Source organism: Dermochelys coriacea, chromosome 8 (genome assembly GCF_009764565.3).
Source record: "Dermochelys coriacea isolate rDerCor1 chromosome 8, rDerCor1.pri.v4, whole genome shotgun sequence".
In the NCBI taxonomy this organism is placed as follows: domain Eukaryota; kingdom Metazoa; phylum Chordata; order Testudines; family Dermochelyidae; genus Dermochelys; species Dermochelys coriacea.
Window position 1 is genome coordinate 24,483,297 of NC_050075.1, and position 22,611 is coordinate 24,505,907.

At 41.4% G+C, this 22,611-nt stretch overlaps 1 protein-coding gene across 3 annotated transcripts in view; it reads right to left on the reverse strand.

Annotated features, from left to right (window-relative positions):
- GABRB2 (gamma-aminobutyric acid type A receptor subunit beta2) overlaps nucleotides 1-22,611 on the reverse strand; it is a 238,709-nt gene that overhangs the window by 132,324 nt on the left and 83,774 nt on the right. For all 3 annotated transcript variants that reach the window (XM_038414349.2, XM_038414353.2, XM_038414352.2), the window contains exon 4: nucleotides 19,130-19,350. In XM_038414349.2, the coding sequence (XP_038270277.1) occupies nucleotides 19,130-19,350 (221 nt within the window). The remainder of the gene's footprint in view (nucleotides 1-19,129; nucleotides 19,351-22,611) is intronic.

The window sequence follows — 22,611 nt, forward strand, 5'->3', positions numbered from 1 at the left end:
CAGTCTCAAGAGAGAACCTTGTGTCAGCAAAGGAAAATGTACGTAGCAGCCATAGCTTTTTTTCCATATGACATTTGCATACTAAAATCCTCAGTCAACCCAGTTCATCATGCACTTTTACCTCATTGAGATGTGGTGTGTACATTCTAAAGTCTGTTCTAATGACAATAAAAAAAATTAATAATGGAACACCGGTTGTGCATTCAGGAAATACGCACAACTCCTGAAGATGGAGAAAAATTAACTACCTCTTGATTGAGAAATTAGCTGGGAAGATCACACACTTTTGCACTTCCTCTCATTTCAAAGCTGACTCTGAGTTTATAGTTCTTGTGAAAATGTTATTGAGGGAGCTGAACATTTGTGCTCATGGCCTGCTCAAAACAGAGGGACCACAGATTCATAGATACTAAGGTCAGAAGGGACCATTCTGATCATCTAGTCCGACCTCCTGCACAGCGCAGGCCACAGAATCTCACCCACCCACTCCTACGAAAAACTTCACCTATGTCTGAGCTATTGAAGTCCTCAAATCGTGGTTTAAAGACTTCAAGGAGCAGAGAAGCCTCCCTCAAGTGACCCATGCCCCATGCTACAGAGGAAGGCGAAAAACCTCCAGGGCCTCTCCAATCTGCCCTGGAGGAAAATTCCTTCCCGATCCCAAGTATGGTGATCAGCTAAACCCTGAGCATATGGGCAAGATTCACCAGCCAGATACTACGGAAAATTCTTTCCTGGGTAACTCAGATCCCATCCATCTAATATCCCATCTCAGGGGATTAGTCCTATTTACCCTGAATATTTAAAGATCAATTACTTACCAAAATCACATTATCCCATCATACCATCTCCTCCATAAACTTATCGAGTAGAATCTTAAAACCAGATAGATCTTTGAATGCTATAGGGCTCTACAACAGCAAGCACTCCAAATTTCTTCTGCTTCAAAAACAGCAGCTTCTCAATGACCAATGCCTGGGTCAGATCACTAAGGTAATGCCAGCAACTGGGATCCATTCTGCTCTAATACTACAAACACGTCTGCATGTAGTTCCTTCCTCCTGGTTTGATCCACTAGTCTCCCTCCGGCCCTGTGACATGTTTCCTGGAGAATGCCATCTGCCTGAACAGATGGGAAAGTAAAAAGATCTGGTGTCCCAAACATCCTTTTTATTCAATCTCTTCTACGTGCTCAGGCATATTCATGATTTGCCTAATGTCACTGATTAATAGAAATAAGCCCGGGTCGACACTATGGAGTTAGGTAAAAATTTAACCGCATTAGGTCGATTTAAAAATGAATGTGTCTACACAACCAACCCCATACCGCTGACCTAAAGGGCTCTTAAAATCGACTTCTGTACTCCTCCCCAGTGAGGGAAGTAGTGCTAAAATCAACCTGGCTGGGTCAAATTTGGGGTAGTGCAGACACAATTTGATGGTATTGGCCTCCAGAAGCTCTCTAGACAGCGCTTTCAACTCTGATGTATTAGCCAGGTACCCAGAAAAAGCCCTGGGAAATTTTGAATTTAATTTCCTGTTTGATCAGCATGGCGAACTCAGCAGCACAGGTGACCATGCAGTCCCCCCAGAATCACAAACAAGCTCCAGTATGGACCGAAAGGGAGACCCTGGATCTGATTGCTGTATGGGGAGAAGAATCTGTGCAGGCCGAATTCTGATCAAAAGGAAGAAATGCTAATAGATATGCCAAAATTGCACAGGGCATGGTGGAGAGAGGCTACAACAGGGACACACAGCAGTGCCGCATGAAAGTTAAGGAGTTCAGGCAAGTCTACCAAAAGATAAAGGAGGCTAAGATCACTCCGGGTCAGAGCCCCAAACATGCTGCTTCTATGATCAGCTGCATGGCATTCTGGGGCGGGGGGACCCTACCACTACCTCACCACTGTCTGTGGACACCGGCAAGGGGGGAGTCTCATGCAACAGGGAAGAGGATTTTGTGGATGAGGAAGAGGAGGAGGAGAAGAATGTGCAGCAGGCAAGCAGTGGATCCGTTCTCCCAGGCAGCCAGTACCTTTTCATCACCCTGGAGACAAAACCCTCCCAAGGCGGGATCCCCAACCCTGAAGCCGGAGAAGACAGCTCTGGTGAGTGCACATTTGTAACTACCGTACAGGGTTTAAAAGCAATAGTGTTTAATGTTTGATTTGTCCTGAAGAATTGGGATGCATTCGCAGCCAGTACAGCTACTGGAAAAGTCTGTTAACGTATCTGGGGATGAAGCGGGAATCCTCCAGGGACATCTCCATGAAGCTCTCCTGGAGGTACTCTGAAAGCCTTTGCGGAAGGTTTCTGGGGAGGGCTGCCTTATTTCGTCCTCCATGGTAGGACACTTTATCACACCAAGCCAGTAGCAAGTATTCTGGAATCACTGCAGCACAAAGCATGGCAGCGAATCATCCCAGGGTTTTGGTTGCATTAAAGCAACATTCAGTCTTTATCTTTCTGTGTTAGCCTCATGAGAGTGATATCATTCATGGTCATCTGGTTGAAATAGGGAAATTTTTATAAAGGAACAGTAAAAGGACCCCGTTCATTCTGGGTTGTTTGTGCTTGGCTAAAAGGGATCATCCCGGAGAATAGCCATGTGGCGGGGGGAGGGGTGAAAGGGTCATCCCAGAGAATAGCCACACGGTGGGGTGGGGTGCGTGCTGCACTTCCACCCAAAAACTGCAGCCCCTCCTTTTAAATGTGAAACCCAACCAGCATTGCTTGCTATGGGAAAGGATGGCGCTGCAGTTTGAAACCAATCCCACATGTTATGAAGGCATAAGAAGCCAACCCAGCATACCAAAAAGTTTACCATGGCTACCTGGAAACCGAATTCTGTTGCCCAGCTCTTTGTCATGTGTTACCATGCTGGCAGGTGCTCAATATAAAAGGCAAATTGCGACCTTGTACCTAAAGCACATGTGCTATCTGCTGTGAATTGCTTGATTCACTGTGAAAGAGTCTCCCTTTTGTTCTCAGAAATGTATCATCTTAAATTTTACTCTCCCTTTTTATCTCCCCCAAGGTGCAAGTGTTTCTTTGCTCCCCCTATCATCTCTGTCCCTGAGATTATCACAGATTAGAAGGTGAAAAAAAACGCACTTGCGATAACATGTTTTCCGAGCTCATACAGTTCTCCCGTGCTGATAGGGCACAGCTTAATGCATGGAGGCATTCAGTGGCAGAAGCCAGGAAAGCATTAATTAAGCGCGAAGAGCAGAGGCAGGAGGCGATACTGAGGCTAATGGGGGAGCAAATGGACAGGATGAAGCGTCTGTTGGAGCAAGGTCAAGTGTCCTTATTAAGACTTTAAAATGCCAGTCTTCTGGACACATGCACTTGTTCACTTGGGACTGATAATTTATGGATACAACATTTATAAAGAATTACTACCTTTAGGGTTATTTTTCTCTGATTACTCCAGAAGGCCCATTTTCAAAAGGGTCCTCCAAACACCTGTGATCATGCTTTAAGAATTCTTACACCCATGTGCACACGTGCAAAAGTGTAACACTTGCACATATGCAAACCCATGGAACCCAGTGACCCCCAAAGGGAATTGGCAAGTACATATTGTAACACCTTGTGATGGGGTCGGGACTCACCACTGCAGGACCTCCCGCTGGCACGTCTAGGAAATACTTTCTCCTCTACGGGGAGCCCTCTGCCGGTGGTGTCCCGTCCGTTGCCTGCTCCCCCGTTGGTATCCAGACCGGTGTTGCTCCCTGCTCAGCAATGTCCGCTTCTGGTCACTGCCCTCCGGCAGTGCCCCTTATTCCATCCTCACCCCCTTCTGAGGGGGTGAGGCGGCAGTCTCTTTCTCCTCGCTCCTGCCACATTGGCCAACCGCAACCCAAAGTCTAGCTCCTCATGTCTGGGGCACATTGTAGTCTGACATGGCTGCTCTTCGTCGGCTAGGTGTGATGCAAAGGGAAAGGAGGGCGAGACCCAGGCCCGCCGGCTACTCTGGGTCCAGGCCCAGGGACCCTCTAATGGCAGCCTCCCTGCCCTCCTTCTTGTCTCTCGCTCATCTATCCTCCCTGGGCCAATTCCCCTCTGGCCTCTCGCACTCTCTAGGCCAAGGGTCTCAAACACATGGCCCGCGGGGTTCTTCCCTGCAGCCTGCCAAGCTCCCTGCGCCCCCCCCATCCCTGCCCCTGCGCACTGCGTCCCCAGCCTACCTCCAGCCCAGGGGTGAGCAAACTATGGCCCTGGGCCGGATCCAGCTCTTCAGGGCTTTGGATCCGGCACGCAGATTTGCCAATCCCGTGGTGCTGAGGGCCCCGTGCCGCTCCGGGAAGTGACAGGCACTGCTTCCCTGCAGCCCCGCGGGGAGGGGGAGCAGAAAACTCCGTGAGCTGTTTTTGCCTGTGGTTACCTCCCCTGAAGCTCCCATTGGCCGGGAACAGGGAAGCGCGGCCACAGGCAAGAATGGTACCCACAGGCAAGAATGGCTCACATAGTTCTCTGCTCCCTCTCCTCCCGGGGCAGCAGGGGCAGGGTGCCCACTGCTTTCTGGGGCCGGGGCAGGCAGGGAGCCTACCCTGGCCCCGGTGCGCGCCCCTGCCACCCCGGAGCCACTCAGGGTAAGTGGTGCCGGGCCAGGGCAGCGGGGGATGGGGGGGGCTGAAGCGGCCCTCGGGCCAATGTACGAGTCCTCATGTGGCCCTCCTGGTGATTCGAGTTTGAGACCCCTGCTATAGGCCCTTCCAGTCAGGGCCTGTAGCCTGGCAGGCATTGGGCTGGAGCTCTCCTCAGCTTTCCCCAAGCCTGCCCAGCACTGCGCTGTCCAGGGTGCTGGTCTCCTTCCCTCAGGAGACAGACCTCCTTTCCTCGGAGAGACTATCCTGCTCCTCTGCTCCGCAGTCTTTATATATGGCTGAGCCTGACCCTGATTGGCCACCTCCTGCTCAGCCCTGATTGACTCTCCCTCAGGCCCTCCCTGATTGGCTGCCAGTCCACGCAGCCACTCTGGCCTGCCCTAGCCCTATCTTGCATGGGGGTGGGGCAGCTGCCCCACCACACATGCAAGTGTGGAGACTTTTGACAGCACCTCCACAGTTGCTGGCACCTCAAAGCTTGGTGATTGTATATAGGTGCATAAAGAGACCATGAGTTGAAAAATGTACCCCACAAAGTACATTCCTAACATGATGGAAAAGCACTTGTTCGCAGTGCTGAAATTCTCAGGTTCAAAGCCATCTTGGCTCCCTCAAACACATTTTTCCACAAAGCTTTTACAATGCTTCAGTGTATTCTTACCATATCAGAAAAGACATTAGAACCAATTTCCTATAATTTTACATATGTTAAGTAAAAATGCTAACAAAAAGAAATATAGATTGTAAAAAAGGGACAGCTGTACCTTGCAGGCAATGTAAAATTTGACCTTCAAAAGATAACTGCGCTTATTTTGTTCAACGTAGGCCTCTGAAAGTTTACATAGTATGAAACACTTGTTACCACTTATAACCTTTGGTTTACACATTTGAATTAAAATTCATGTGTGTGTGACTCTCAGTGGGCTAGAAAGTGACACCATTGTGACAGCAGCAGGAACGGGTCATACTGCCAAAGATGGTAAACCACTTTCAAATACGTTTTTACTGCCAAAGAAAAGACTTTGAGCAAAGGAGTTTACATCATTGATATGCACTGATAAAATTCATTGTCTGATGGCCCTCAGCAGCCACGTGGCAATCTGCTGTTGCTGAAATCATATATATATATATATATATATATATATATATATATATAAAATCATGCATGAAGTTTTTCAAGAATACTGGCAGCATTACTTAGTGATATTTAGAGAGAAAATCTTGTGTTCACAAGATGTTAATTTAATTGTCATGATTATTGTAAGTTTTTTATGATGCTGAATGTTGTAACAAATGCATAAGAACCAGATAAAGAAGCTGGATTAGTCTAAAACAAAAAGGCCACACTGATATAATCCAAGGACTGCTGACATTATGCTTGGTAAAAACAGAAGACGCGGAACCAGAAGTTAATAGACCAAAATGGGGATAACAGATATTAGGCTTAAGTGGTAGACAAAATAATGTCAGGGATGAACGATGATGCCCACTTTCCCTCTTTCTGGGTTTCTTAAAACGAGACTTTGAAAAAAGACATGCTCAGTTCAAATCATTTCAGTTCAGCTCTCCCTCTCATCTCCTGTTCCACCTTGTATCACAGCTCATCCCCCGAATTGCCAGCACTGCATCTCATCTCATCTTAACATATCTAAAGGATTTTTGTCCTGAGAGGAAGGCTGGGTGGCCTTAATCTTGTTCAAGGAGTTTTGTTTTCACCTCTGGGTGCTGAAAATCATCCCATCATCACGCCATCCAATCCTCAGCCTACCAGTAGGGATATCTAATTGCCATCACTGCAGAAGCACATAAGATCCTGCATTGTTTCCCCTTCCTGTTCCCCCCTCACCCTTCTTTCTATCTTATCTCTCACTCCCTTGATTTTTAATTGAATCCTGAAGTCAGTTATGCTGTATTCATTCAAGCCTGTCTTGTCTAAGAAAAGATCCAATCAAATGACATCCCTGACCAGATCATAAACCAGGATCCAAGCAGCAGATGTCATGGTCATCTTGCCAGCATCCACTCGTAACTAACTAATGGTGCAGTGTTCCAAAAACATCAGCTAAGGCTGTATTTCACCCATCTTTTTCTAGCCAGTCTCTCCTCCATCTTGTGTGTGTGTCTGTTTGTTAAGAACAGGATAAGTAAACTCCATCTCACATCAGGACTGAGAATAAAATTAACTCTTTCCTTTTCATCAAAGAAACCAAAGAATTCTAAAACCAAGAGAGAGATATATTTGCCTCGAAAAAGAGAAAGGCTTTAAAGGTTTTGACCAAGTTTGTTTTGCATAATCACTCAACCGTAGTTTCAATATAAATGCCTGTCTTGAATTCTTATTCCATCTTGTGTTTAGTCAATATATTTTTAACGTGAATAAATGCTTTTTGAGTGTTTGTCGAGTAATAAAATAAAATGTTTAAAATATCCCCTAACCTATTTATCACTTTTTATAAACTTTTTCACTGATCAACATTAAACATTTTTAAGTTTTTGGGTCTTTGAGATTAATATTCAAACAACATACTTCCCTATATTTATTTCCCCCCCCCCAACTAACCAAAACGAAAAACACCTAAAGGTTTTTTGTTGTTTTGGGGTTTTTTAATTATTGCTGAAATTTTTCTGGCTTCCCCCCCAAAAAACCCAACAAATACCAAAAAACTGGAAATTTGAAAAAGGAGTAAAATATTTGCTGAGAAAAGTTTTGCTTTGAAAAATTGAAGGCATTTTTCATTAAAAAATTTGCAATGAAAAATGTTTGACCAGATCTTTTGAGTATATTTTGGATGTGCAAAAATAGGGTGTGTATTTAAGTTTTATCTTGTCTCCACCAGAGCAGTTTTGGGCAATTTGAAGTTCAAAACAGGGACTGATGACATAACATTATTTCTCATCATCAGCACAGTTAAAGTATTGTATAAAAATCTCCAGCTGAGAGGCAGAAAGCTGTTTTCAACAGACTATGTTTATTGGCCCACTTTTTACAGCTGTTTTTCCTGCTGCTGCTGAGGTCATTATTGTTGTTAAAATATGAAGACCAAATCATTTTTCCCCAATAATATCTGATGTGAGCAATCTGCATTAGCCATTTCTGAATTAAGACTTCCTTCTGAGGGTTTAACAGGCACTCAGGAAGGAGCTGATTTTTATTCTGTCAGATTTTGCACATAATGAGCTGTATATGAGAAGTTAAATTGCTGAACAAGTTGATTATACAGCAAAAAATATTTGAATTATTAACCTAGAAGAGGAGAGTAGGAGTTGTGGAAAAGGAAGCAAAATCTAGAAAGTAGAAATAACTTCAATTCATGTAACTAAATATTAGTAGCCAGAAATAAATGCAAGGCAGAATAAACCTCCCACATAATTCTGCACCTGAATAGGAGCTGTAAAGCTTCAATAAAGCTTGACTAAGTTCTAATAATCAAATAATTAGGAATCGGTTTTGGTTTTCCTGGAAATTCACAACTGGATCTTTACAAGTAAGGTAAGTTAGGTCTTTGCAAATAAAATAATGAGAGGAGAATTCTTTTCATTTCTGACAAAACTATGGAGATCTACTTCATTTTACCCCTCTTGCTAAAAAGCTTTGGCCAAGGAAGACTGATGTTGCACCTTTTCTTTTTTTTTTATTTATAAATATGCATCCATCAGTGTCCCTGGGCACATGGATCATTCAGTCATTCACAAACGCCACCGCTATAAAACATGAAATCATTCTGACCCACACAAACTTCACAGAAGTGTACGGATCCCTCCAGCCACGTAGAATTCCCGGAACACACAAGATTTTAAGCTACCCACTAGCTCAGCAAAGCTTGCCAAATCTGCTTAGATACGAGATGCATTTCAGTAAAGTTCTGAGGGCAAGAATCAGGCAAAAGGATACTTCCCCATTTTTTTCGTATGAAATAACAAACACTTTATATATGGCAAATATTTTATATATGGAAACCTCGACAAAGCAGTACATTAATAATTACATATGTCGCGTAACTTGGTTTTGGCTAGGTTTCAATACATTAAAAGATCTGCCATGTTTTATTGATTGAATGTTTGCTTTAATATAGTCATTACATTTAATTTGCATATCTACAGCACACAATTGAGCTCTTTGTACCAAGTTCAACTCACAATCTCTCTGTTTAAAACCATTACATCAATTGATTGCTAATTGTTTCACTGTGGTTCTGCACTCCAGCTCCCTTGTCACCATGCTCGATTGATGTCCCCACAAATCAATAAAACACCAGGACATGCAGTACTTGGTATATTTGGCAGCAGAGGAGATTTTTCTTGCCAGATGTACCTTGCAAACCCAGCAGTAGACAAGCAGTTAAAAAAAGGGGAAGGGGAATCCTGTCTATTGAGACTACTTTTAAAATCCAAAAAAAAGTATCCTCAGACACATTCCATTTATTTTAGCCTCAACACTTTCTGAGATCCATCTAAATTTTCACTATGCACAGAAGCATCATCCTTCTAAAACTTTACAAACACTAATGAAAACAAACTCTTTCAAAGCTAATTTGTTCTTACCTCCTCTGACCTTTTTTGTTTAGGAAACAGACTCTATTTTAGTCTGCACGACCATGGTACTGTAGTGTCATTTGCTTTTTGTTTTCATCAGATAGCCCTCCTTCCATTATGTTTTATTTAAAAAATGACAGTTAAAATACTTCGAGACACAATTTGGGTGAGGTAATATCTTTTATTAAACCAGCTTCTGTTGGTAAGAGAGGCAAGCTTTTAAGCTTACACAGAGCTCTTCTTCAGGTCTTCAGACGAGCTCTATGTAAGCTCAGAAGCTTGCCTCTCTCACTAACAGAAATTGGTCCAGTAAAACACATTACCTCACCCACCTTATTCTCTAATAGCCTAGTACCAACATGGCTACACCACTACCACATAGTTAAAATATTATAACTTGTATGAGGAAACTGGATCCATTCCTTTCCTTCTCTTGAAATGTGAATACAGTCATTATTTTAGAATTGCCAGCTAATATCCCACTAGTTCTCTGTCACATTGCCAAACACTTTGCTACAATTCGGTTTAGTCCTTATCTAATACCCTATGGTAAAATACATTAGGGACAGGATAAGATTACTAAAATCTGGGGTGTCTACATTCATCTTTTTCTCTCGTTTCCAGTGATAGGACAAGCCAGGTGATTACATAACTGCTTCCGGATCCCTGCTGAAATTTGCCTTAAGAAAGTTAAATATAATTAGATGTGACATGCATATGATTCAATACTATGTACATATGCTACTAGGAAAAACAAAGGTGAACAGCGTCAAAGGACCAAAAGGCAAGGACCAAACTAAAAGAAGCAGAAATGGTAGGAGATCTAAATTTATATCCTCAAAATTAGAGCTATCTTGATAACCTGAAGAGCAACTGCAATTCCATAACTGACCTGGAAAGTCTTTTCATTAAGATAATCTATTTAAATGAACAAGAATTAACAGAAGCTCAATTTTTGTTAAACAAGAGTTCAGACTTAAAAAAAAAACATTCCCCCAAATTTAGGAATATGGATCTTAAAGTGAAAGAATGTCACTGCAAATATGAGTGGACAAGAGGTAAGATCAAGTACATTAATGTAGCAACAACAACATCAACAATTTTCAGAACGCTAGCAATGGATGCAGGAATGCATGCATTCCATATGCAAATATCTTGCATATGCAAATCAATTCATACATTTTAATTGATTAAAAAAAGACTCCTAAATAAAAGGAACTGTCTGTGAACCGCTTATATGTTTCTATTTTCTTCTTGACCTTAACACATCATAGATGTTAGAAAACAGTAATAAATAATAAATAAAAATAATCCCAACTATCTTTATCTCTTATTATTTTTTATTGGTGTTTCTTATTAGCAGGGAGGAGAGGGTTATGTTTCTTATATCCCAGAGCCTTTACCTGAGTTCGCTGACTGAAATGGGAGGGGTTCTCTCTCCCCCCACCCCCCACTAAGAACTACATGATTAGGACCCTGTTTCATATGAGTGGGCCTAAGCACTGCTCTATTATTAGAGCTGATTACTTGGATCTGGCAGTATTCCAAAGGCTGGAGCCTCTGAGCTGACTATTACATTGGAAGGCAATATGGACTCTGTATGGTTCATCCACTGACAGAAAGGGCATCTCTTCACTCTGGATTGCATGCAGTTTGCAGAGTTTGGCCCAAAATAATTATTGTCCAACATTCCTAGTGCATTTTGGGTACCATATTGTTAAAAATATCTGAAGTTTCTAACCACAGAGAACTTTGTGAGAGACAGCAAGTTTCAAAATGTGGTCTATTTTCTGCATTCATTCCCTACCCAATAAGGATTTCACATGGCTTCATTCAATAAGAATAATCAAGTTCTTGGAGATTATCAAGTAAGTGGTGCTACAGAAATGCCAAGTATTGGTAATGTTCCATCTGATTAAACTACATATCAGCTTTAGAGCCCAGAATTCTAAAGCTATTTAGTTAGGCCTTGCTGTGCTCAACATTGCAACAAACAACTAATTTAGGAACCTAAGTCTCATTTTCAAAAGGCATTTAGGCACTTAGGAGGATTTAGGCATTTGGCATTTAGATTCCTAAGTGCCTAAATCCCTTTTGAAAATGAAACTTAGGCTCCTAAATCAGATTGATATTGCAATGCTGAGAGCTGCAAAATGTAACTGTAAATGGAAAATTGTCATTGAGCAGCTCTGTTTCCAATGGGCCCCCACAGATCAGTTCTTGGACATATGTTATGAAAAATTTTTATCAATGACCGGGATGGAAACATACAATCATCACCGGTAGTTTGCAGAGGATACAAAAATTGGGGGACTGGTAAATAATTAAGAGGACAGGCCACTGATTCAGAGCGATCTAGATTGCTTGATAAACTGGATCAAGCAACAATATGTGTTTTAATATAGCTAAATGTAAATACTTCTGACAAAAAGGAATGTAGACCATACTTACAGGATGGAGGACTCCTGGGAAGCAGTGACTCTGAAAAATGTTTGGGAGTCATGGTCAAAAGCAAGGATGGATGCAGGAGTGGACTCCAGGCTGGGGTAGGTGATTCAGGGTGCAGGCTCTGGAAGGGGGGTCAGGGCTGAGGCTTGGGATTCAGTAGTGGGTTCGAGGAACAGAAGGGGTACAGGGTGCTGGCTCTGGGAGGGGGGTCAGGGCTGGGGCTTGGGGTTCAGAAGGGGACTTGAGGTGCAGAAGGGGATACAGGGTGCTGGCTCTGGGAGGGGACTCAGGGATGGAGTGCAGCCTGCCCCCGGGCAGCACTTACCTCCAGCGGCTCCCTGGCAGGTGCAGTGAGGCTAAGGAAGGCTCCCTGCCTTCCTGGACCATGCACTGCTCCCGGAAGGGGCCAACATACCCATGCGGCCCCTGGGAGGGCGGGTGGCACATGGCTCTGTGCACTGCCCCTCACTGCAAGCACCGCTCCCACAACTCTCCCAGCCAATGGGAGCTATGGGGACGGTGCTTGCAGGCAGAAGCAGCATGTGGTGGGAGACCCCGTCTCCCGGGCCGTGGGGCTATGCTGGCCGCTTCCGGGAGCAGTGTGGGGCAGGAGTAGACAGGGAGTCTGCCTTAGCGGCAGCCACACTCCACCACCGGAATCGTGAATGACCGGTCGGTGACCACTGATGTAGAGGAACTGGAAAGGATCCAGAGGCGAGTGATAAAAATGATCAAAGGGATGAAATGCAAACCATATGAGCAAAGACTGAAGGAACTGGGTATGTTTAGTTGGAAAAGAGCAGTTTAAGGGGGGATATGATAGTGGTCTTCAGATACTTGAAAGGCTGTCATAAAAAAAATGAAGAAAAGTTATTCTCTTTTGCTACAGAAAGCAGGACAAAAGCAATGGGTTCAAACTACAGCATAGCAGATTTAGATTAAATCTCAGGAAAAAAAACCTTCCTAACTGTAAGAACAGTCAGACAATGGAACAGACTGCCTTGGGATGTTGTGGAAGCTTCTTCACTGGAAGTTTTCAAAAGAAGTCTGAATAGCCATCTCTCTTAGATGGTTTAGATGGCATCTTGGCAGGGGGTTAGACTAAAAGACCCTTGCAATTCCTTCTAACCCTATGATTCTATGATGGATAATCAGCTGAATATAAGCTCCCAGTCTGATGCTATGGCCAAAAGAACTGATGCAATCCTGGGATGCGTAAACAAGAGAGTCTAAAGTAGAGGTAGAGAGGTTATTTTACCTCTGCGTTTGGCACTGGTGCAACTGCTGTTGATATACTGTGTCCAGTTCTGATGTCCACAATTCAAGAACGTTCATAAATTGGAAAAAGTTTAGAGAAAAGCCATGAGAACAATTAAAGGATTGGAAAACATGCCTTATAATAAAGACTCAAGGAGCTCAATCTATTTAGTTTAACAAAGAAAAGGTTAAGGGGGTGTCTTCATTACAGTTTATAACAGGGGTGGGCAAACGTTTTGGCCCGAAGGCCACATCTGGGTATAGAAATTGTATGGTGGGCCATGAATGCTCACAAAATGGGGTTGGGGTTCGGGAGGAGGTGAGGACTCTGGTTGGGGGTGCAGGCTCTGGGGTGGGGCCAGAAATGAGGAGTTCAGGGTGTGGGAGGGGGCTCTGGACTGGGATGGAGGAGTGCGGTGTGGGGGATGAGGGCTCCAGGTGGGGTGTGTGGGCTCTTGGGTGGGGCTAGGGATGAGAATTTTGGGGTGCAGGAAGGTCCTCCAGCTGGGATTGAGGGGTTCAGAGGGCAGGAGGGAGATATGGGCTGGAGCAGGGGGTTGGGGCATGGAGAGAGGCTCGGCGTGCAGGGTCCAAGCAGGCGCTTACCTCAAGCGGCTCCCAGAAGCAGGGGAATGTCCCTTCTCCAGCTCCTACATGGAGACACGGCCAGGTGGCTCTGCGCGCTGCCCCATCCGTATGGACCGCCCCTGTAGCTCCCATTGGAGCACCGGAGGGGGCCATTGGAGGGGGGCCATTGGAGCGTGTAGGAGCCGGAGCGGGGCCATGGTGCCCCGGGTGGAGCGCCAGAGCAGGCGCATGCCATGGTTTCCAGGAGCTGGATGGTGCAGCCCCTGACCCTGGCCATTGGAGCTCCAGTGCAGGGCAAGCCCCAGACCCCGCTCCCCAGCAGGAGCTCGCGGGCTGAGTTAAAATGGCTCGTGGGCCATAATTTGCATGCAGAACAAATATTTCCTAATGGGCTCTTCAATCTAGCAGAGAAAGGTATAACATGATCCAATGGCTGGAAATTTAAGCTAGACAAATTTAGACTAGAATTAAGACATACAATTTTATGAACAGGGAGAGTAATTAACTATTGGAACAATATATTAAGGGCGTAGTGGATTCTCTATCACAGAGAATTTTTAAATCAAAGTTCAATGTTTTTCTAAAAGATATGCTCTAGGAATTATTTTAGAGAAGTTCTATACAGGATATCAGACTAGATGATGACAATGGTCCTTTCCGGTCTTAGAATCTATGAAGATTCTGGGCCTAAGTTAACAAGTAAAAATAAACAAAATACTGTTGATCACACTATCAAGTACAAGAGACCTGATTTTACTCTAGTCCCAATGTAAATGAGAACTAATTTCACCCAGGGCAATAGAGTTACACTAACATGAAGCTGGTGTGACAGAGATACATTATTAGAGTTGGCCAAATTTACATTCAATTTTTTTTTAAACAAAAAAGGTTTGTCAAAATGGACATTTCAGGAAATGTTCATTTTCAAATATTTTTTTTTTAAGTTTTCATCAAAAAAAGGTGCTTTTCAGAAAAAGCCAAGAAAAATTCAGAAACCCTGAAAAAGTCAAATATTATGTTTAGTTTATCATTGCTTTGTAGAATATTCTAGGGTTGCAAAACCACATGAAGGTTTATGAATCCTTGTCAGGGTTCCCTCCCCACTCTGAACTCTAGAGTACAGACATGGGGACCCACATGAAAGACCCCCTAAACTTATTTCTACCAGCTTAGGTTAAAAACTCCCCAAGGCACAAATTCTCCCTTGTACCTTGGATTAGGTAACACTGCCACCACCAAGTGATTTAGACAAATTCAGGCAAAGGCCCACTTGAAGTTCCTACTCCCCCTCTAATATCCCCAAGCCCCCAAACCCCCTTTCCCGGGGAGGCTTGAGAATAAGCAAGATAAGCACAGACCAACCTTGGGTTTTTTTTAGGACACTAAAAAAACCCCCAATCAGATTCTAAAAGAAACAGAACTTTATTATAAAGAAAAAGGTAAAAGAAGCACCTCTGTAAACTTAGAATGGAAGATAATCTTACAGAGCAATCAGATTCAAAAACACGGAGGATTTCCCTCTGAGCCAAACTTTAAAGTTACAAAAAGAAAACCAGGAATACACCTTTCTCTCAGCACAGAGAAAATCACAAGCCAAAACAAAAATAAGCTCACGCATTCCCTTGCTAGTACTTACTAATTCTAATGGAGTTGGATTGTTTGCTTCCTTGATCTGTGTCTGGCAACCACACATACAGACATGCCAAAACCTTCTCCCCCAGATTTGAAAGTATCTTGTCCCCTTATTGGTTCTTTTGGTTAGGTGCAGCCAGGTTACCTGAGCTTCTTAACCCTTTACAGGTAAAAGGATTTTGTGCCTCTGGCCAGGAGGGAGTTTATAGTACTGTACACAGGAAGGTTGTTACCCTTCCCTTTATATTTATGACAATCCTGTTAAACTGTAAACTGTGGTACAACCTTAATTATGGGTTTTGCAACCCCAGAATATTAAATACTGAATGTGTTTTTCCAGGGGAAGACACAAATTTACTAGATTTTCATTGTTGCATAGCAAGAAGCTTTATCCTCGTATATTTTGTTTCTGATGGTTTTTATTTCCAAGAACCAAAAAACTCTGATTTTATAGCACTCCCAAACACCAAAGAACCCCGACAACAAAGCACCAAAACAACAAAAAAACTACTACCTAGTAACACAACACCCACCGTGATTCCAAAGCATAATCTTAGTTTGTTCTCATGCACAAAACACAACAGGGATATTACTAGCTAACTATAATGTAATATATTAGAGACTTTTGGGTGGCATAACTGAACCTGAATATCAGACAACATAATTTCAATTAAATTCCCTGAATTTACCCATGACAAATTATTCCTCTAGAGTTCACAAGGCAATACCTGGTCTGTATTACAATTCCAGCCATGAAATAAATTGCTTTGATTTCTGTCAGTATAAAACAGGATTGAACTTTAAAGTTTTCATGGAACTGCCTCAACAATTTCATATTGCATTAGAAATGATATGCCACTGCAGTTACAAATGCAAATTTCCCCAAAGCTAAAGTATAATTTCATGCAGGTCACACTTTTGTTATCAACACACATATCTAATTGGGATCACTTTTTGTGGTGGCTAGAATAATGATTCTTTATATTTGTAAAATATTAATCTTTACTTTGAAACTGTAGTACAAGAGGCAGTGACATGTAGTGAACTAAACATGGAGCTTGGGAGCCAAGAGAAGTTGGAGCCTAATCTCAATTCTGTTACTCGCTAATTATATGGCTTTGGGAAAGTCAGTGAAGCCAAAATTTTCAAAATTTGGGCCTCTGAAGTTAGGCTCTTAAAACCACCTAATTAATTGTCTTCATTTTCAGGGGGAAATCTTTAAACTATTTTCAGGGCCAACAGAGTTACTTTCAAGAACAGTAATGCACAGAAAGATCTGGAGATCAGATAGATCAGTGAGTTAGCTCAGCAAACCTAACAAGTTTTATACTGCTAAAAGCCACATTTCAAGGGTCACTTGCATACCTAATATCAGACAGCATTGAAGGGGGGGGGAAGGAACATAAATGCCCCCCAATATTTTTCAGGCCAGGATACTTACAGTAGATACTTCTAAGCAGATGTGGAGCTACTTTTGCATATATTCAAGTGGCAAGCTATTTCTGCATACATTCAAGTTCAGAGTAAACAGTAAAAGTAAACAGTACACCACTTCTTTTTTTAGCAGCATATCTGTACAGAACAAATAAGTTAGGTGCACACTCCTAGTCATGATAGCTATAAGCTGACAACAAATGGAAATTCACCATCTATCAGTTCTAAGTTCAAGCTACCCCCAAAGCATCAATACACTTACTCTTTTCCCCTGCCACCTCACGCCCTCTTGGAAAGCTATACATTCACTGGACTCTTATTCAAATTTTTCTTTTATGTATTCCTTATCCTGTATGTATTTACTTTGTAAGTTTATCAACTCCCCCATACCCTTATTTCAGCCAGTGTTTTTCCAGCTCTCACTTGCATTTCTCTCTCTATCCTGCTTTTTCTTCTCTACATCCTTTATTTTTGTGGGTGAGAGGCATTTTCTCCGATCCTCTTATTTTCCCAGTTACTCCCAATCACTCATAACCAAGCATTGCATTGACCTTCCACCTGGAACCCATTCTTGCTGCTCCTTCAGTCAGCCTGAAATGGTTAATACAAGCCATGTTCGAGCAAGTGGCTGAGTGCATTGCCTCTGCATCACTCCAAGCAAAAAAAGTGAAGGACTTTGATTGTTCCCTGAACTCTGACAGGCTGCCATCTAACCATCAGTCCAGCTTCAGCTTGTCTCTGCTCCCCTTTCCTTTTAATATCATATCCTGCTTCTCTAGTTCCATCCTCATCCCTTTGCTCTCTTTTGGGAATCCATATATTATTCTCTGAAAATAGGTGTGTGTTTAGTCCTCATTAAACAAACACATAAGAGGCTTTCCAACCTTGGCTACTTTGCATCATGCCGTGTCATCTTGGCCATCCTTCTTTCAAGCCACTAAAGGCAGCTGAAGCAGCCTCCAATTTGTGTAACATGCTCTTCCCTCTCCACCTCCCAAACTTCTAAAGATTCAATCTGTTCCTTGAAGCATTGCTGTTACAATGAACACACCCCATACTGTGTTTGGGGCAAGGATGGGATAGTGTGGCACATTATGCAGATCAGCATATTGTATGTAAATGATAAATATTGTTAATCAAAACCATTCGTTCTGATCTGCTACAGTCAAACATGTCCAGACTGAACATGACATCATTCATAAGGAAACAAAGGAATTGGATTCCTGCTCTTTATTGCAGAAATGAGTGCCAAGAGCAATTTAAATTTTGTTGCACAATACAAGGATGAATGCTAACTACAATGTTCATAAAGCAACCACCACAAACCACCTATATCACTTGTAAGTACGTCAGCACAACTGTACCCATACAAGCTGTCTATATTGATTCCTTTCCCTTCTTAGATCCAAATCCAAAGAGGATTTTTGTTGGTGATAGGAGTTTTTTGTTTTTGTTTGTTTCTATTAATTAAACAGAGACAAATTCACAGTAATTAAGACTAAAGCCTTTCATTTATCAACAAAGTACAGAAAAGACAACATGGATTATACTTGTCCCCACATTGTCCAATGTGCCTCGAAAATAATATCTGGGAGGCCACCACAAACAGGTAATTGAATCTCCAGATCGATTGAATCCTGGATGTCTTTGCTGAGACTGACAACAAGAGTGCCAATAATTAGAGGCATTTGTGATGTGGACACAGGAACTTATTTCACACAGGGCTCTGAATATTCCTTAGATAGTAACTATTTTTCATCATTAACACTCTGGGCTAAGGAGTGGGTGGGAAGATTCAGAACAAGAACCCAAGGTGTTTGCAGAAACAAAGTTAAACTCCATCTGTTTTAGTTCAGTACATGCTGAGGGCAGGGCAACATCTGAGAGATCTGAGTAGGAAGTTTGTCACACTGTAATGCAGGAACACTCCAATCATTTCAGGTCATTTCCACCTTTGTAGTTTTAAATTGCCATTTTCAGGAATTGTTTTCTATACAAGCCATGAAAAAAGAATTGTTGAGCTTTCCTATGAGTTAGACTGTTCCATTGCTTTACCATGAAACCACTGAGGACACATTTAGCAGCATATCCACCTAACATCACATGTAACAACAACGTAAAAGACACAGAAGAAATATTTCAAGTCCAGCTGCACCTCAGGAAAATGGAGAAAATTCTCTACCAGCAAAAGAAAGTGCAGCCCATTCCTAGCAGCTCATCCCAAAAATGATTTATAAAATCGAGCATCTGGCTTTTTTTACGCAATTAATTTACCCCTTCTTTTTTTCCCCCTAACCGCCACTTGATATTTTCTATTTCAAATCCTTTAAGGAAGCACTACTGAAAATGACACTTAATCCAGAAAGTTTGTTTTAATAATATATAAAGATATACAAGCTTTTTTGAATAAACATCTTCGAACATTATTAAACGTGACACTTAATCCTCAAAGTTTATCCAAAAAGACTTCTATAGTCTTATCTGTTATTAATGAAGACATTTAAGAAGACATTGTTTGCACTTTGTCAGCAGTTGAGACAGATGGGTAGGGAAGATCTACGTACAGTACTTTTCTGTTTGAAACTGATTTAAAAATGTAGTTAAAAATGGATGAGACTGACCTGAGACCATAGAGGACTGTTCCATCTGGATGCAAACGAATCATTCTGTTCTTCACAGTGACCCCATGTACAAATGATTTCTTGTCATTCAAGAAGTAGGTATCAGGAACCCAAAGCTGATCAGCTACTCTATTGTCCAGTGTAAGATTTAAAGGTATTACATTATACGACAGCCTCTTATCCCTCCACGCTTGCTGAAAGTACATTGTCAAAGTATAGTCCTGCAATATTAAAAACAGAATCATTATTTGCAACGAAACAGACTATATATGTAGGAATATACCACAAATGTATTAAAATGCAGCTTATACTTTGTGGCAGCACTTGCGCACAGAAACTTCAGCTTTGTATTTTCACAGGTCATTTATTTATGTGTATATAGAGAAGAAAAGACTACATACACTTTTAACAATAGGGATTGGAGTACAGGTAGACTTGGGTATTACCAAATGTTACTGAAATGAATTTGAGGGCCTATTAAATATTTTAACCCTTTTTAACACTGCTGTTTAAAGTCTGTCTACAATTTATGGAACCTATACTCAAGGAGTTCTATAAGTCTTTATGTTCTAGAACACAGGAAATTCTAAAACATGGAATCTGAGCCAAATTATGTGTTAACGTTTTATCCCATGGTCTCTGCTGAATTCAGTGGTGTAACAAGGAATGTACCAATTCAGAATCAGTTCCTGTAACTCTTCCTAAAAATACACCCAGCCCTTTTCACATTCTTTTCTACATGAAAAATGATTGTGACCCTGTTAGCTTTCAAGGGGACGAAAAAAACCAAGAAAGACTCCTAGCTCCAATCCCAAAAAGTCTTATTTATATATTGAATTTTATGGATTGAGTAAGTCCCCTTTAATTCAATGATACTATTCATAGTACACAACATTGAACACATGTATAAGTCTTTGTAGATTTAGGAACCAATTGATTTTGAATCAGGCTCTTAATGAATACTTTGGAGTTGTGCTGGTCTTTTGATAATTGAGCAGAGATATACTTGTAAGTGTATCACTATGAATTGTTAAACAAAAGAGGAACTATATTAATTATATATTGTATATTATATTAAACATAAAACTTTTCACTCTATAGACAATACGTAGTACAGGTATACAGTCTCTCTCTGACTGTCCATGGATGGAATAATGACTGTAAAATTAAACCAGAGACAGGCAGCCTTCATTTGAAAACTACCTAAAGAGGCACAATGGCATAACTTCTGTTTTCTAAGAGATCAGAATAAGGCTCACAGTGTTTTGTTTGGGTATTCTCATTTCATATGATTTTCATTGCTTCATGAGAATTGTTAGCTTAAGAAATATGATTATTGTCCCTTTTAGTAGATGCAGTCAATAAAGTCAATGACTTGATTATGAAAACAGGTCAACATGCAAATACATGCATTTTGAAGATATGACAGGAACAGTTTTTTGCTTTTTTTCAACCTCCATTTCCACTCACTGAACTAGTGGAATGATGCTTAAAATACAATATTTGAAAGTTAGTTGGTCCTGCTTCTCCTGCAGTGCACAAGTCAACGTATTTGAGGTAGGGTAAACTCTCACTTTTTTCTAAAGAGAAAGAAACATTCTCTATGGCACAGAAACTCTCTTTGAATGAATGATTACATTCCTGTTCCCAGCAGAGTCCATCAAGGAGAGTTTTTAAATGCTTTTTTTTAAGTCTTTCTTCCCAGTCTGGTTAAAAGCGTGCTCTGATTCAGAAAGCTATTAATAGCTTTGCTTTCCCTTCCACATATAATGGAATAGTGAAACTTTCATACAGTCCTCTTTCCTCTGCATTCTACATTTAAAGGTGAACAGACCTTTTAGCCTAAATCCTTAGGTCAGGGTTTTATATTTCTCCTGATGCTGGAATCACATACACCTAAAAAAACCAAGAAATATTTTCCTGTGCACGCTTCATAATAATGGAAACACTCATTCCTGTACTAAGGACCATGCAAGTAGGTAAGTGAAGAAGGAATTTTCAACCATTTTATTATAAAATATGTTTCCCTTTAAAAATGTTAAACCTATCCATACAGTTTCTTAATGATATGACATGTGAAAAAGCTTTAAAAAAATCAAATGTTTTTCTTAGTTCACCATAAAAGATTCAGGTCCTTAAAAATGGGATTCCAGTATCATGTTAACTATTTTATTCTTCTGTCTACTAACAAATCTGCAAAATTTGTTCCATAACCAGTCATTAAAAGCGCTCAGTTATGCATTGCCAGCAAGAAAATGTATTATCTTCATTATAGTAACAATACACCCCATTTCTAAATTTATGAGCCATGGCTAACTCTCCTCCAATGCCCTTAGAAAATCAGGGACAGTGAATTCTATGCATTTTCTAAATTACAGCCTACATGTACTGATGTATCTTTCCCTGCCAATTACCTACACAAAATTAACAAAGAACAACTTTCCTTCTTTATGTATCAATAGAGGAGGTGGACCTTCCTCTAGTGAGCTGAAAACCTGGAATTAAATAACTCCAAACTTCCAAAATCTTTGGAGTTGATGCTCTGATGCAGCTCATCAGACAGACAGGGCCATGCCATTTGGGGCTTGTCTACATGGTACTGCAGTGCAAATTAGAGGGGCATGTTTTCTAGGGTACTCTAACTGCCCCACATAGATCTGCTGGCATGCTCTAAATGGTAAATATAATCCAGTTTGAAATGGGGCTCTCTCAACATGAACTAGGTACCTTTTAGAGCCTGCCAACAGCATCTACACAGGGCAGTTAGAGAGCAACTCTACAGCTCACACACACCGTACTTCGCACTGTAGAGAGAACCAGTAAATTGGAAGAACAGAAGCAAATCCAAATTTCAGAGTGGTTCAGATCTATCTCTAATCAAAAGGATTGAATTTTCCAAAAGTGACCAGTGATTTTGGACGCTCAACTTGAGACACCTTACAAGGGATAATTTTTAGATTGCAATGAGAGTTCTCACTTTCAGAAAATCAGACTTTTTAAGGTGTCTTAAGTAGCGTATCCAAATATGTAGACACACCAGCTCATTAGTCACATAAGATACAATTCACAGTTCAGTAAGGAAGAGAGTAAAATCTATTTTTAAAACCTGAACTGAAACAGGAGTAAGGAAATCAAATGCACAATAGAGTCTCGGTTATAAAGAGGTCTGTCATGTGAGCATCTCAAGGCACGTAACACTTTAAAAGCGATTGCAAACATGTTCAGCTAGAAGCAATATGAAAAAGAAAGAGAGTCTTTATCTTACAGTTAATAAGGGAGTTCCCTGATGCCCCAAGGGTAGAGTTCCACATGGCATGCAAATGCTTTGTCCTCACAGAACAAATGATGGACAAAGAACTAGATGGAACTGGAGGACAGGAAAGAGGATTTTGATTTAAAAAAAAAAAGGCAGTCACTTCTTGAGAAATTCACATGAAATAGAGGTAAGGATTGTTAGGAGTTAAAAATGAATGTATAGATGA